The 16,055-nt window shown below is 36.7% G+C and overlaps 1 protein-coding gene across 5 annotated transcripts in view; it reads left to right on the top strand.

Moving 5' to 3' along the window:
* The window catches only part of RB1CC1 (RB1 inducible coiled-coil 1), an 83,237-nt gene that overhangs the window by 50,048 nt on the left and 17,134 nt on the right, over window positions 1-16,055 (top strand). For all 5 annotated transcript variants that reach the window (XM_052788643.1, XM_052788642.1, XM_052788644.1 and 2 more), the window contains 3 exons: window positions 1,347-1,473; window positions 7,890-9,805; window positions 15,380-15,539. In XM_052788643.1, the coding sequence (XP_052644603.1) occupies window positions 1,347-1,473; window positions 7,890-9,805; window positions 15,380-15,539 (2,203 nt within the window). The remainder of the gene's footprint in view (window positions 1-1,346; window positions 1,474-7,889; window positions 9,806-15,379; window positions 15,540-16,055) is intronic.

Genomic DNA, 16,055 nt, shown 5'->3' with positions numbered 1-16,055 from the left:
AGTGAGCTTAGTCTGCTTAACAGTGGATTTCCCCTAGATCATGATACAGTTGATGTACCCTTTTAATTTCTCTTGTTATGTTCTTAGGCTTGCTCCTCAATGATTCTGCAGGAAAAAAAAGGGCAAACTATAGTGTCATATTGCTGATGTTTGCCTGATTTTGGGGTTTGTGAGAATTTTACAACCTTCCTGGGAAGTTTGGACTGAGTTCAAGAAGAATTTTGCCTTACTATTGTCAGAAAACCAATCACTAACCAAACTCTTTCAGTTGGTCTGAATTGTAGTGACATAGCTTTCCAGTTGATGGCTATAGAGGTGGGATTACGTCATGTTCGTCCTGGTTTCTGTGCTCAGGATTACATTTGGTGGAAATATTGATGATAGTGGTGGACTTGCAATTTGAGTGGGCAAAGCTGTCACACACCTTGGTAGACACTGAGCTTCGGAAGAAACCTTAGAGCAGTACTTTCTTTGGTATTTTCATTTAACATCTAAAGATCAAGCAACAGGCAAGCTGAGATCCAGCACACAGTCCTTTTCTGAACCCCTGAGCTGTATAATGATGCTTCTATTTACTTAAAATGCCTCAGTCTTCCGAAATTATATGTTTGAGTAACTATTGAAATCTTAATTCTACAAAAATACACTAGATACCACTTCCCTTATATATTGAATAGAGAATGCAAAACCAATGTATTGTGTAATCTGCTTTTCTTATATTGTTAGTCTGAATGAACTCCCGCTTCATGATTTCAGTGGAGCTATTCTTGAACAAATTAAAAATTCTGGATATATGGACTCTCAAGAAAAATCAAATAAATGTTGCTTTTCCAGAGGTTTAGAAAACTTGCAATTGAAAGCTTATCTTGCAACAGTTGCAATGTGATCATGACACGTTAATCAGTCTTTTAATTTAAATTACCTGTCATTAAAATAAAATAGTAGAGAATTAATAGCTAGTTTAAAGGAAGAGCTGGATTGGAGAGAATCCAACTGAAAAGAAGAATAGAGTCATTTGCAAACATAAGTGCTTCAGTTACAGATCTAATCGCTATCAGTTCTCTTCTGTTACTGTTATTGTAACTCTAGGTACTACTGGTAAATGTTTTCCTCAGGAGGAAGGACTGACGTATTACTTCCCCATCATTGTGTTTATCACTTTCTCCTCCTTAAATGCTCTCAAGTTCTTAATTTAAAACACAAAACCCAGGTAGTCTTAGTGGATTTTCCATGTAAAATAGATGAAACGAATAAAGTACAAGCCTTATACAAAAGGAACCTTAGTCTTGTTGGAATATGCACATAATACATAATTTAATATATTTTAATCCTCTACTATTTTTAAGGGTTCCCATACTTTGTGACTTTGAACCTCTTCACCAGCATGTACGTGCTCTACATAACCTGGTAAAGGCAGCACAGAGTTTGGATGAAATGTCACAAACCATTACAGACCTGCTGAATGAACAAAAGGTATTTTTGTTTTTGTTTACCAAGAAAAGAGAATATTCTATTCAAAAGATTAGTTGGTCTCATAACTGCATAATAATAGTTTTCTTTCTAATCATGTACTAGTAAATACTCTGAGAATTTTGAGCTCTTCAACGAGTGAGGTGAGTTAACAGGTGCTTATATTCCACAGAAATTGTGGAATTAGAATTATTCTGTTAATATTTCTGTTTTCTGCCATTTTCTAAAGCTTCCGTGTGCAGAATGAGTGCATTTTGCCATTGTCGCTTTAGTTTGTATTTAATGAAGTTGTTACTTCTCTAGATTTTTTCATTGCTTCTTAAGTCCTTTTGGCACAAGCAGTTAAGGAGAATTTAGTGCCTTGGTTGGTTGTCCCCATTAGCCTGAATATTAGTGTGTCACCTACTCCTTTATTGCAGTCCTGCTTTTTGGGGAAGGGAAGAAATATGTTGCAGTCTTTTTCTTTGAGTATAAGGAACAGATGGCAAAAAGATCTCTTCCTAGTTTCACTCTGCCTGTCAAGCAGATTCTTCCCCCTAGAAACTCTGTTTCTGCCAATCACTTTTGATTGCTTATGTGCATTCAGCCTCTAACTTTGATAATACACCAGACAGGGTCCTTTTAGCTTCTGACTGTAGCCTGTCCCAGTGAAACTCCGGGTGAATTCAGCAGTGCTTAAAATTTTATGTGAAGTTGACTGCTCCAAATTTGTGTTCTTTAACAGTTTTGCTATAGAAAAAAGGTGTCACTTTTTGTGGGACTCCATGTTATCTACAGTGTAAGTGTTTGCATGCACTTTGCTGACTAGAAGCATCTTCTATAACTGCCAAGGTTATGGGCATGTTCAATTTTGAATTACCAAATTCCTGCTTAAACCAGGTGACAGGAAGTCCTTTATCTTCTATTTGTCTGAGACTTGAACAAGAGGTTTACTGGAAGTCTTTCACTTATGTAAAATATGAGACCTGGGCTGCTCTTTGTTCTGTAATATAGAAAAAGTGTATCATTTAGCTTGTTTCTTACCTCTTTTCTGTCTTTATGAAGATTGGTTTCTATATGAACGGCCATTAAAAGCAAGAGTGTTAGGGCCTACCCACTGTATTAGCCAACAGAATGGCGAGGAGTGGTGTAAATTTTGTGAAGTCTGGGAGTTTTCTGAACATGCTCTTCCAACAGACCATGCTCTAAAATACAGAAGTCCACCCCCAACTTGTAGCATCCTGAAATTTATCTCATAAGAAACCAGGATAGTGACAGGTGTTCTAACGAGTTAATTTTTCACTAAGGCTTGCAATGTCGGAAGACTGAAATAAATCAAAGGAGTAAGTTTTAAGTCAAAAAATATATAATAACAGTAGAAAAATAAACACGAAAGGTGCCTTACTTGTTCAAGTCTTGATGGTTTGCCCTTTTTGGTTCAGACTTGCTTATCTGAGAAATTTTTATCAGTATCTGGCTCACAAAAAGGTGTTTGCCAAATCAGGAGAATCTGTTCTTCCCACTTTTCTCTTTTGCTGTACTTTGACCAGTTTGGATTCTTGGCTGACTCATATGTCAAATGCTTAGAGAGGTTTGGATAATTGTCTCTTTCCTTAGAGTAAATTGCACGGTCAGAGCTGGGCCATTCATGATGTCATCTTGAAAATGCTCATCTCTGTGTGTAATTTCAATGATTCATTTCAACTGTTTTTTTGGAATTGAAGCAAATAGATCTGTCAGATATTTTTCCTTCTCAGTAATAGTGCTCTTGTTATTACTTGATGAGAGATACTAGGTCTTTCTCTGTGTTGCTTTGTTCTGCAGGTGATCTAGAAGTGTTTTTTAAATTACACTACTTTTTGCCCGTGGGTTTTTTTGTGTGGAATTACTGAAATAATTTGAAAATATTCTTTTCTTATCCTTAGTATTGGTGGGAATTTACAGTATATAATTAGAAGGATGAATAAACATTTAGTAATAGTCCTGAAGATACCTACACATTCTATTGGTGAACTGTGAGATATCCTCCCAGCTTGGTGCAGAGTTGGCGATGACTGTGCAGGTGGGGAGTGTTGCCCATACAGCAGAATGTTGCTCTTGTACTCTCCCAGGGAGACACATTTGACCCCAACCTCCCTTTCCATACCAGAGGCAGCAGAAGCCTAGTTAAGTTGCACTGGGATAGTTTCCCTGGCTTGTTGGTAGTGCAGCAGTTTAGCTCTGTCTAGGTCAGGTGGGGAGTTCATCCTACTGCATCAGCCACAGCAGCTGGTCTTTTGATAGTTGCTTTAGGTGGGAGAGAGCAGCTGTGGCTACAGACAAGTGAGCAAAAAGCAAGTCAGAGAGGAGATCCAATACCTTACTGGGGATGTTAGTAGCATTTCTTTTTAAGTGTCTCCATAACTCTTATTGTTTTAGCGTACGAATTCATAGAACATTAACGATGATATGCTACTCTATCTGATATCAGATTTCTTTTTTTAGTATTACATCAGAATAGTTAAAGAACATTGTTGTGGATTTTTGTTTAATTTGTTACTACTTTGAAATCTGTTTTCCTTTTTAAAGCTTTCTTCTTAGTCTTTGTAATTTAATGGTATCACACCAAAGATATTGCTGTGCCCTCTCATTTCTATAATACAGACAAAGTTTAAGTAGATCAGTGAAGGGGTTAAAGATGTCCAGGAGAAAGTTAAGATGCCCATAGGAGTCAGGTAAAATAACTAAGGTGTCTTCTCCACAGTTAGTAGATGATTAACATATGCAATCCTTTGGTATTAAAAGTTTCTCTTGTAAGAGAAGCTGCTTTTCAGATCAGATTATGAATCTACCATTTTTTCTAGTTGAGTTTGAAATTCAAACACTGTAATCCTTCCAAGAATTGCCCCATTCCCTGACTATGTTTATCGTAGTAACATAACTAGAACAAGGCATGTAATCCAGCAACACCTGAGAACTTAAAAATTAACTCTGCTTCTCTGTCTCTTTTTTCGTGTTTGCTCTTGACTCCTTTTCCTTTGTCATCACAGGAATTAGAGTGTATGACATAGGTATACATTGCTGCCTGTAGATTTTAAATAGACTAGATGGCAGGCACCAGCTTCTCAGGGAAATAGGCAACAGTAAACAAAGTCTTTCATATAGTTTCAGCTACTCAAAATGTGAGTTCTAACTCTTCACTAGCAGTAATCTGGTACTCTAACTAGAGACGGAGTTCACAGCAGCCACTGCAGAGGCATCCTGGAATTTGTTACAGCCCCAGGTCATGAGGAGACCAAGCTCAGTAGAGTGTTGTTCTACACAGTGACAACTATTTTTTTGTTTTCTTCTTCATTCTGCAGGGGTGCCAAAAGTAGATAACCATCTTTCCTTTGCATGTGGCTTTCTGTAAAGCCTTCTAATATTCAAAGCCTTTGAAGTGCTTTTTTAGTATGTGCTTATTGGCATCTGTGATGCTAGCTTTTATTACTGTTAAAGTTCTGGTTTATCAATCTTAAATGTTTGTCACTTAAAGTATATGCTTTGAATCCACACATGTATCAGCATATACAGTACCCTTCGGCGTTTCTTTTTCTAAGTTTTCTTAGATAAACAGCAAGCAGAAATTAAACTCAAGGGAAATGCTTAAACTTGGACTAATAGTACCTTTAAACAAAAGGAGCATTTCCCTTTAAGTTTTTTTGTCTCATGTTCTGTGTTCATTTTTGATAAAGACAATATTTTGTATATAATGAATATAACTTTTTTTACAGTGGGTTTTCATCACTGGATTTCAAATCATTGTATGATTTACTTTCATATAGATGCAGTGGCTAATGGAAGTGAGGTGTAAATGCAGCTCTGCTAAATAGATGAGTGTCAGAGCTGGAAATTTCAGAATTCAGTTAGTCACACTGCACCTCCCTTAAGAGAATGTTTACATGGTACATGGTACAGAGAAGAGTAGGGTCCCTTTTTGGGTACCAGGCATTTGTAAAAGATTGAGAAGACAAAAATTGGCTATTTATACATCAGCAGTCTCATATATGTTACTTCCGGTTTTGGGCGGGGTTTTTGAGTTCTGTTGCTGACCATTTATTGCCCAGCTCCACTAACTGTTGCCAGTCAAGTAGCTCCATTGAATGGACAGCAAAAGTTTCTCCAATAAAAACTAACGTACTAAAGAACACCAGACACATGATTTAAATGCATGGAGACAATGTGGATGGTTTGGAAAAGAGGCACAAGCAGCAGCATCAGGATTATCAGCTGCAGGCAGTGTTGGCTTTTTGGAGAAGAGCACTATTCTGAAAGATCTCCAGCACTTTGAGAATTAACATCTTATGGGAATCTTTTACTGCAAATATTCCAATGAGTCTTTAGGAATAGTTTCTTTTCAAGATGGTCACATTCCTCCGATGAATAAGATCAAACAAGTCCTTCAAGGGTGAAGGATGGAAAAGCAAGGTAATGGTTAGGCTATGGGGTTACAGACAATGCATCTGAGATTTTTTCAGAACAGCAGTCCTTTCAAAAAACTTGTCTCTTCCAGTTTGTGATCCTGATGATCCTGCTCATACCTCTTCATCCTACATGTCACGGATAGTCTCCTTATGTATTTTAACTGGATGTATTTCACTGTAATTTTCTTAGGAAAAATTGCTTCACTACCCATCTTACTGCAAAATTGTTCAGTAATGCATCCTTGGTGAATACTGAGGCTGTACATTGATTTTTGACTTCCACTGGGATGTGTTCTGCACTTGCTGAAGCTTAAGGCTTATATTTTTGTTCTAAGAATCTGCAGATGATATTATTGTTGGCATTAGGGCTTCTATATTCCCTGTTGTATTTAACAGTTAATAGTATAAGATACTACAGATTGACCATTTGTTCCTAGTTCTAATAGATTTAAAGATAGTAAAGGAAGAGGACTTTAATACACACTTCACTTATTCTGTCAAACAAAGCTTACAAGCAGTAAATTTATTTTATTTTTTATTTTATATTTATTTTAGTTTGTATTTATGTTACATCTATTAAATAGCAAAGATAAGAAAATCTATAACTGAAATGTAATCTTCTAGATACATCATACTGTAAGTTAAATTGAGTTTTAGTCACATACAAAAAGCTTGAAAATCACAGAACACAGGCTGTTTGCACGGTTTCTAAGGCCTTGCTGAAGTTGATTATTTTTTTTAAAGCATGTCAAAATGGTGCTTTAATGAATTTCAGGTGAATAGAAATAAGTGCATGTAATGTGGCCTGCAGTTACAACTATTATAGCTGTGATAAATCAAACTTCAGCTGAATTCACTTAAAGTATATATTCCATGGCAGTATAGAAAAGTATGATGTCTTTGAAATGGCAAAGATTTGGTTTTCAAACACTGTGCATGAATTTACACTTTTCAGCAAAGTATGCACTGGAACTTGATCTTGCTTTATAATTCATATAGTAATGAACAAAAACTGATGATAATGAGATTTAAACATGTTATCTAATCACAATTAATTGGAAAATTGATTTGAAGGTAAGTTTTTAGCTTTTTAAGAATCAGAAGCACTGGAATTGATCAGAGTTACTTGGGAACAGTTTTGTGAAGGTGGAGAAGCTTTACTTAATCTTTGTATTGGCTTACCAGCTGCTGTTACTCATGGATGATTATGGGTGGTTATTCTAACCATTAGCTTTTCAGCTGAATATTGAAGGATCTGGTGCTACAGAATCAGGTTTGGTGGTATCCAAGGTCTAGAGGCAAAATGACAGAAATTGGGAGCAATGGCTGGGGGGAGGGGATAGAGCAGGAAGTCCACTCAGGCTGTGATATCTTGCATTCTGAAAAGTCAGAATGTTGCTTTTAATCACAGTGTGCCCTTCATTATACTGTACTACTTCTACACTCTCACAAGCAGAACAATTCTCATGCATGTTTTTGATACGTTAGTAGGCAACAGGTTTTTTTGTATTAAGGCTTTTTGTAAACCTTAGTTTTAGTGTATTAATAGTGACTGGACTACACTGATTTTTAGTAGCAGTATTAGCAACATAAAATAAAGATATTTTAGTGACAAAATTATTAGGAAAACTGAAATCAATAGGCTGTTAGAAAACAAAGCTTATTTCTGACTGGTTACTTCAGGTTTTTGTATCATCCAAACTTACATTTCAGCCCTTTCAAATACAATTATATGCGTTCTGTGTAGGACTTTTGGATAGATGAACATTTAATATTTATGTTTTTACAAATGGTGCTTTTTTGAAACTTACTGGAAAATCTCTCTGAATTTCTGCAAGTTTTACTTAAAATTTAGTTGTGTGTATTTTTGAGTGTTACGGATAATAAGGCTGACTTTTTAAGTTCTTGTTCTGCCTGGTAATTTTTATTCAATTTAAAATAGTAATAGTTTTGCCTATCACTTCATTAAGTGTTTGTTTCTTATTTTATAACTTGTAGGCCTCCAATAGTCAAGCATCGCCACAATCTGCTACCACACCAAGGATGGAAAGTACAACAGGAACTGCAATTGCTACCTCTTCAAGAACTCCTCCATCACTCAGTCTTCAGGGTCCCCTGTGTCCTTCTGTGTGTCCCCCAGCTCCGTTAGAAGAATTGTCTCCAGACAGCATTGATGCTCATACATTTGATTTTGAAACTATTGCCCATCCGAACTTGGAGCAAGCTCTTAAGCAAGGATCATTAGACTTGGATTCATTAGCAGAAAGTCCAGAATCTGACTTTATGTCAGCAGTAAATGAATTTGTAATAGAAGAAAATCCAGTATCTCCTAATGTAATAAGTGATCCACAAAGTCCAGAAATGATGGTGGAATCTCTTTATTCTTCAGTTATCAATGCAATAGACAGTAGACGCATGCAAGATACAAATTCTTGTGTAAAGGATGTTTCAGTAGAAAATGCATCTCTCAATGTTTGCATGGAGAAGTGTAGGGTTATTGCCCAAGACTCAAAGGTACATTTAAGAGGTATAAAAGAAGATCTTTGCCTCTTTAGAACACTTGTACAAAGAGAACAGTGTGACTTCTCTAATTCTTTAAAAAGCACTTCGTTAGAAATAGTAAATACTATTGAGAAGGTAAAACTTTCACTTGAAAAAACACTAAAAGATAAACATCAAAAAGAATTACAGTCTTTGAAAAGTGAATATGAAACTAAAATTAATAAATTATTGGAGGATGGTGAAGAAAATAAAAAGAAGATTAAAAAGTTAAAAGGTGACTTATTAGGCCTTGAGGAAGTTCTTCAGAATAAGAATGATGAATTTGCAATGGTAAAAAATGAGAAAGAAGCTGTAGTTTGCCTTCAGAATGAAAAAGACCAGAAATTACTTGAATTGGAATGCCAAATGGAGACACAAAATTGTGAAATTAAGGAACTGAGGCAGTCTCGTGAGATAGTACTTGAAGACTTGAAAAAACTTCATGTTGAAAACAATGAAAAACTAAAACTCCTGAGGGTAGAACTCGAGAGTTTAGAGCAAAGCCATTTAAAAGAACTGGAAAACAAACTGCAAGCCAGGCATTTACAGGAATTTGAGAAGGTGCTAGCTGAGCACAAGGACTGTTTAGATAAGTTAAAAAAAGAGAACCAGCATAGACTTGAACAAATGCAGGAATCCCATGCAGTAGTTGTGCAAGAGAAACAACAACAAGTAGAAGAGTTACAACTCAAGGTTTCAGATCTTTCTGATTTGAGGTGCAAATTAGAAGTTGAACTTGCCCTGAAAGAGGCAGAAACTGATGAAATGAAGCTGCTTTTGGAAGAAAGCAGAAACCAGCAACAAGAGACCTTAAAATCTCAGATTGATAAAGAAACTGAAAGCTTAAAAAAGGAGATAGATAAATTAAACAGTAAAATACAAATTAACAGTGATGAATATCAAGTGGGCTTATCAGAACTAAGGACTCTGATGACAATTGAGAAAGATCAGTGCATTTCTGAGCTAATAGACAGATATGAAGAAGAATCAAATTTGCTTAGAACTGAACTAAATAAAGTAACACTTCTTCATCAAAAAACTTCTGAGGCAGAAAAAAGACTTTCAGAGCAAATAACTGAACTACAAAGTAAGTTAGAGTTGGAAGTGAATGCCCTAGAAAAGGAAAAAACAGAAAAACTGTCTCTCTGTGAGCAGCAGGAAAAATATGAAGCTATTATCCATAAGCTTAAGGAAGAGAAAGAACTGTTAGTATCTAACCAAGAACAAGACAGGCAGTTGCTCATTCAGAAGCTCAATTGTGAAAAAGAGGATGCAGTACAAACTGCTTGTAAAGATTTTGAATTACAGAGGGAAGCTGCTGAAAAAGGGCTTTTGGAAAAAATACAACAACTTGAGATGCAAGTAAATCGGAGGTACTGTAAGACTTAAGTTACTGTGTTTTCCAAGTATTTTAAAGTAATTACTATGGTATATTTATTCATGATGCACTATGCACTAAGTAAAATTTCTGTATATTTGTAATAGCTTTTATCTGAGTTGGTTTCTATATTCAAGTTTCAAGTTACTTCCATTTTATAGGTAGTGATATTCCTGTGTCTGTAGTTAATCTCAAAGATTGTAAAATATCTTACACGATATCATTTCCAGACAGCAATGAAGGTTTTATATTTCAGTCTTGTAATGTTACATTGCAGAAGTGTTTCCACAATAGCATGTTGCTTGAAAATCCAATTTTGATGGTCTCAGCCTCTCTCTCCTTTCCCATCCTTTGGTCTGGTATTAGCGCTGTGTGAGCATGCAGTGGCTAGCTTTTAGGGTGATAACTTTCTTTTATTGGCAACTATACATGCTTGTTGGTGCTAATGGTGGCATGAAAGTGTGTGGGAATATGTATAAGACCTACTGAGAACTGTCCCATGCCCACCTGGACTTGCATTGACTTTAGCTGCCATGGTTATGTATTTCAGGGTCTTCAGTTTAAGCTTTATAATGAAACACACATGGGCAACATTATTTTAAAGAACATCCTAACATCATTGTTTTTCATTATTAATTTCTGCAGTGTTTTTGCATTTTAAAAAGAAAAATATATCTTCCCTTGCCAGAAATGCCTAGAATTACTCTTTCTGATTTCTAATATCTTAGAATCATAGAATCGTTTAGGTTGGAAAAGACCTTTAAGATCATTGAGTCCAACCATCAACCATGCCCACTAAACCATTTTCTGGAGTACCTTGTCTACGTGCTTTTTTAATACCTACAGGGTTGGTGACTTCACCACTTCCCTGGGCAGCCTGTTCCAATACCTGACAACCCTCTCAGTAAAGAAACTTTTCCTGATATCCAATCTAAGCCTCCGCTGGCACAACTTGAGGATGTTTCCTCTTGTCCTGTCACTTGTTACTTGGGAGAAGAGACTGACACCCATCTCACTACAACCTCCTTTCAGGTAGTTGTAGAGAGTGATAAGATCTCCCCTCAGCCTTCTTTTCTCCAGACTAAACAACCCCAGTTCCCTCAGCTGCTCCTCATTAGACTTGTTCTCTAGACCCTTCATCAGCTTCGTTGCCCTTCTCTGGACACGCTCTAGCACCTCAATGTCTTTCTTGTAGTGAGGGGCCCAAAACCAAACACAGGTGCGGTCTCACCAGTGCCAAGTACAGGGGGATGATCACTCCCCTGCTCCTGCTGGCCACACTATTTCTGATGCAGGCCAGGATGCCGTTGGCCTTCTTGGCCACCTGGGCACACTGCCAGCTCATATTTAGTCAGCTGTCAACGAACACCCCCAGGTCCTTTTCCACCAGGCAGCTTTCCAGCCACTCTTCCCCAAGCCTGTAGCGCTGCATGGGGTTGCTGTGACCCAAGTGCAGGACCCGGCACTTGGCCTTGTTGAACCTCATACAATTGGCCTCGGCGCATCGATCCAGCCTGTCCAGATCCCTCTGTAAAGCCTTCCTACCCTCGAGCAGATCAACACTCCCTCCCAACTTGTCGTCTACAAACTTACTGAGGGTGGACTCGATCCCCTCGTGCAGATCATTGATAAAGTTATTAAAGAGAACTGGCCCCAATACTGAGCCCTGGGGAACACCACTTGTGACCGGCTGCCAACTGGATTTCACCCCATTCACCACAACCCTCTGGGCTCGTCCATCTAGCCAGTTTTTTACCCAGCGAAGAGTACACTTATCCAAGCCATGAGCCGCCAGCTTCTCAAGGAATATGCCTGTCAGCAGAGTAGATGATGGTGTTATGGAATGGAAATAGTAAAATTTTTCTATGCGACTACTGCTTAGAAACAGTATTCTATTTTGAAATGCTAGAATTTGTCATTTATGTTCTTGTAGTGTGAAGGAATGCAGTGGCTAGATCTTGTTTGTACAATACCTAAATGGAGCATTTTTTTCGAGGTATTATGATATACCAAGTATGTGAAATGGGAAAAGACCAATAAAATGGACAGAATGGGCGTAAAAGCCAGACGAGTACTGCAGAACATAAATGCTAACTTAAGTCTGTATTCAACTTTCAATATCAATGTAATGTTAAAAAAGAAAAAAAAAAAAAACACCTAAAAAAAAGGAAGGAGAGGGGAAGTTATCCAGAGTGTCCAACACGTGTGCACAATTCACTTACATAGTGCAAGGGAAATCTGAATACCTGCTTCACTTGAATTACTCACTTCGGTCCCATTACCTCAGGATTTTGATATGAACATATCCATCATTAAATGATGTTGTATCAGTGTCTGTTTTTTATGTCAGTGTACGAAAAAATACATCAAGATAATATTACGTTTTTTGAGTTAAGATTGGGATATAATGAAATTAAGAACTGCTCTTAATTGAACAAAATATTCTCTTAATGAAATATGGTGAAATGAGGAGGAAAAAAGATAAATTCTTATGTTCTTTTCCTTTTATATGCATTAATGCACTGTAGAAGTTTTAAAAACTTGACTCAACAGGAAAAGGATGTAGCTGTGTCATCAGACTTTAAAAAATCCACCATCTACACTTACATTTGAACAACTTCTGAGCACAGATGTGTGTATTCTTATACAAACTGGATAAAACAGATATAGTAATTTATTTCAAAGAAATATTATCTGTTTCAGTCTAAAGAAGTGTTAGTAGTTTGTTATGAGTTCTGTCAAGTAATTTAATTTTCAGTGTGACCTGAAAATATATATTGCCTCCTAAGGCTCCTCTTTATGCCTTTAATCTGCTGTTAGTTTTTTTCCCTCTAGGAATAAAGACATGATGTGTTTTGACTCCAGAGGGCACATATGTTAAGTGCATCTGTCTTAATATTTCAAAGTCACTGTCTAGCTGTTTAGTTTTTGAGTTTCTAAAACCCCAAGCTATGTCAATAATTTGAGTCAACTTGTTATCCTTACTCAGTCATTGTTTAGCAGTTAACTTGTAATGGGAGAAACCAACTTTTATTTGGCATGTGCCTATATGCTTGTCAGATAAATGTCCTTTTCTGCAAGAGCAATGTTACATTAGCCATCCAGAAGGCATGGACAGGGAGATGAGTTGTTAAATTTGACCCAAGTGTTGCACTGGTATCAGGAGTTTAGTTTTTGAATTTACATGAAAACTAAAAAAAAAAATTTAGAAGTGACAAAGAAATGTTTGTGACCCATGCATTATCAACATATGAAAATGAATGTGTTTTGGTTATAATGTGCCTGAAATTAGTGTCATCATGATTTGGAAAGATAATAAAACTGCAAGGCAGTTGTTACTCTCCTATTTAATCTTTCTATGTATGTAGTATGTACTAGCCAAGATTAACTGAAAAATACAATTTCTGTAATGACTTCCGTTGTTAAGCAGTTTGCTGGTTAGTAAAAAGATTGATGACGTTTTAAAGAATATTAAAAATAGAATAGGAATCCTCACTGCTTTGAAAACTGAATTACAGCTTTGATGTCTTCCAGCTGTGGTATTGTCCAGCCACTTCTATCAGACTACCATCAGTAGTGAAGCTTCTCTGTAGAGCACGTGCTCTCTCTCATAGCTAGGCTTAATTTAGAAATAAATTGAAATTAAATCCATCAGGAAAATGCTTTCTCAGTGGCACAAAAAAAGATTTGCCTGAGTGTCTCATGACTTGCTTTGTTCTCTGCTTATTTTACTTCTGATTTCTGGAAAGTCAAAGGTTGTTTTGCCACTCTGAGAACTTCAGTTGGCTTTCAGAGCTTTATTTACCACTTTTTACGGGCTTTTTGAGTGCTTAGCTACTGTATAATAGTTTGTATCTTCAGTATATGCCCATGTGATAGAACAGTGGTAGTGTTGCTAAATGCATCATTTGTCATCTTAGAGCAGAGTAGTACAGTGTTTACTTGCAAAGGAACCCCAATCTCTGAAGAAATGTGCTTTTGGTGTCTTGAAAACACTAAAAAAAGTTAGGCATTGTCACTATTGCCATAGTTGTCGAGACCTTTGTAGATTAAATGTGTAAACCCAATACCTGATACAGTGATGAGGTTTAAAAACTGTTAATGTGCTAGCATCCTTTGCAGAATAACAATATCCTTTATTTGGCTGTCATTTGCAAACAGTCAGTAGTCCAGGCAGCCTATCTGAGAGGCAGGTGATACCTGCTTTGGTTTAGTGCAGCTAACAGCTTTGGGTTTCGGCTGATCTATTAACTTGGCATTTAGATAAACTGGAATAATATGAGTGAATTTTTGTTGCTTGTTGAAGTAAGGTGCAGGCATACCTCTTCTTTACACTTCTCAGACAAACTTATACTGTGGTTCCTTAACTTGATAGGGAGAATTGATGGCAGAAACAGAGATAGGTGAGTGTGTGCTGGATCGTGTGGTTAAGCAAAGACTCTAGAAATGGCTGGAACTGGTCGCTTCATGGGTGCCCAAACGCCCATCTAGTATGCAGCAATCGGTGTTTAGGTTCCCTGCCTCCTCTGCAATTCGGTTTTCTTTCATATTCTCCGTGCTGAATCTTTCTGGTGTCTCTGAGGTTCTGTAGCCCCTAGTCTTAACAGAGCAGCTTTGCATTATGAAGCAAGAAGAATTCTTGGAGCATTTTTAGTGTTAGGAGTTGTGCTTGTGAATGTTAGTATATTAGCACATGATGTTTTGCTTTCAGCACAGCCTACCTAACATCAGGAGACCATACCTCCAGACTACTCTGACTAGAGAAAACCATTGACATATGTATGTAGATGGAGAGTTAGGTCTGGGGGGATTTTCTTTATATCAAAGATTGTTCTGGTGTAGATAAATAATAGAAATTTAAAATAATACAGTTTTTCACAAATGTTGCCCAACAAAGGGATTTCTCTATCCCGATGTTTTTCAGTGGTGGTTCTTGATAACTCAAGCCAAAACACAGAAGAGCGTAGTTAATGCTTTTGGTTCAGTGATGGAAAATATTTGGCCTATGTAACATTGCCTGTTTCAAGAGCTGTTTAAGGTTGTTATCCTTCCTGCCTTGATGACTGTTGATGCTTTTCTTTCTTTATGATCTTTACTGCTATCCCCCAGATTCTGCAACCCAGAGTTTTAAGTTTCATGTCTGAATTCCTTAGCATCAGATTTATTGCTGAATTGCTTTAATTACTTGACAGCTCGGGAGGCTTTGCATTTTGACATACTAAGAATCTTCAGGGAGTTGACTATCATCGTTCCTCTTCTTACTGCTTTCCACAACTTCTGTTATGTTAGAAAAGTGAAAACAAAAACTTCCCCCTTCAAAAAAACTTTGAAATTAAAGCCAGTGTAGTACACTAAAAAACAGAATGCCCAGGAGTAAGAATTTGATAAGAGCTCAGGATTAAAAAGTAGAATTGAAGATTAGTAATGACTTAATTAGAATACAGTATTTATTTCATATTTCAGAAAAAACATCTCAAAAAGAAGTTCTGACTTCTTGTGTGTTTGCTTATTTCATGTATTCTGGGACTCTATATGTTGCAAGTTTAAAGCCTAAACATTTTCTTTTAAGTCCTCCCACTGAATCATCTGCTGAGTCAAGCTTGGTTGCTGAACTTCAAGAGAAGCTTCATGAAGAAAAAATGAAGTTCTTAGAGCAACTTGAAGAACAAGAGAAAAGAAAGAATGAAGAAATGCAAAACATCAGAACATCGCTCACTGCAGAACAGCAGGTAAAGCTGATTCTTTTTTATTACTTTTGCTCCCATGAAAATTATGTGTTCTTTTGCTGTTTTGAAGTTATGGAGTTGGGGGTTTTTTTGCTGTGTAACACTTGCACATTTTAAATTTGTGCTATTTTCTGGAGCCAGCATATGATGTGTTAATGGACTCCAACAGTTAAGCATTAAAAAAAACCAAACCAAAACAAAAACCAACCAACCAACCAAACGAAAAAAAACCCCAACCAATCAAAAAAAAGCCTCCTTAAATATCTGTGAACTGGGCAATCCAGATTCAATTTTTGTTATTTTGTGACTTGTTTTACTTAAGTTGTTAAGCTAGTGCTGTAAATTTTTATCCATTAATCTCTTGAACTCCGGAAAGATACTGGTTAAGTATAGTTTAACAACACAAAATTTGTGGACAACACAAAATTAATTATTTGAAATACTACTTAACTTGGAATGCTACTTAATGGTTTTTAAACTTTATTAGCCTGGGCAGGTAGTATTTGAAAAGCAAATGTT

This window comes from Harpia harpyja, chromosome 5 (genome assembly GCF_026419915.1).
Source record: "Harpia harpyja isolate bHarHar1 chromosome 5, bHarHar1 primary haplotype, whole genome shotgun sequence".
Taxonomy (NCBI): domain Eukaryota; kingdom Metazoa; phylum Chordata; class Aves; order Accipitriformes; family Accipitridae; genus Harpia; species Harpia harpyja.
Note: the sequence above shows the minus strand (reverse complement) of the source record. Positions and strands in the feature narration are given on the sequence as shown.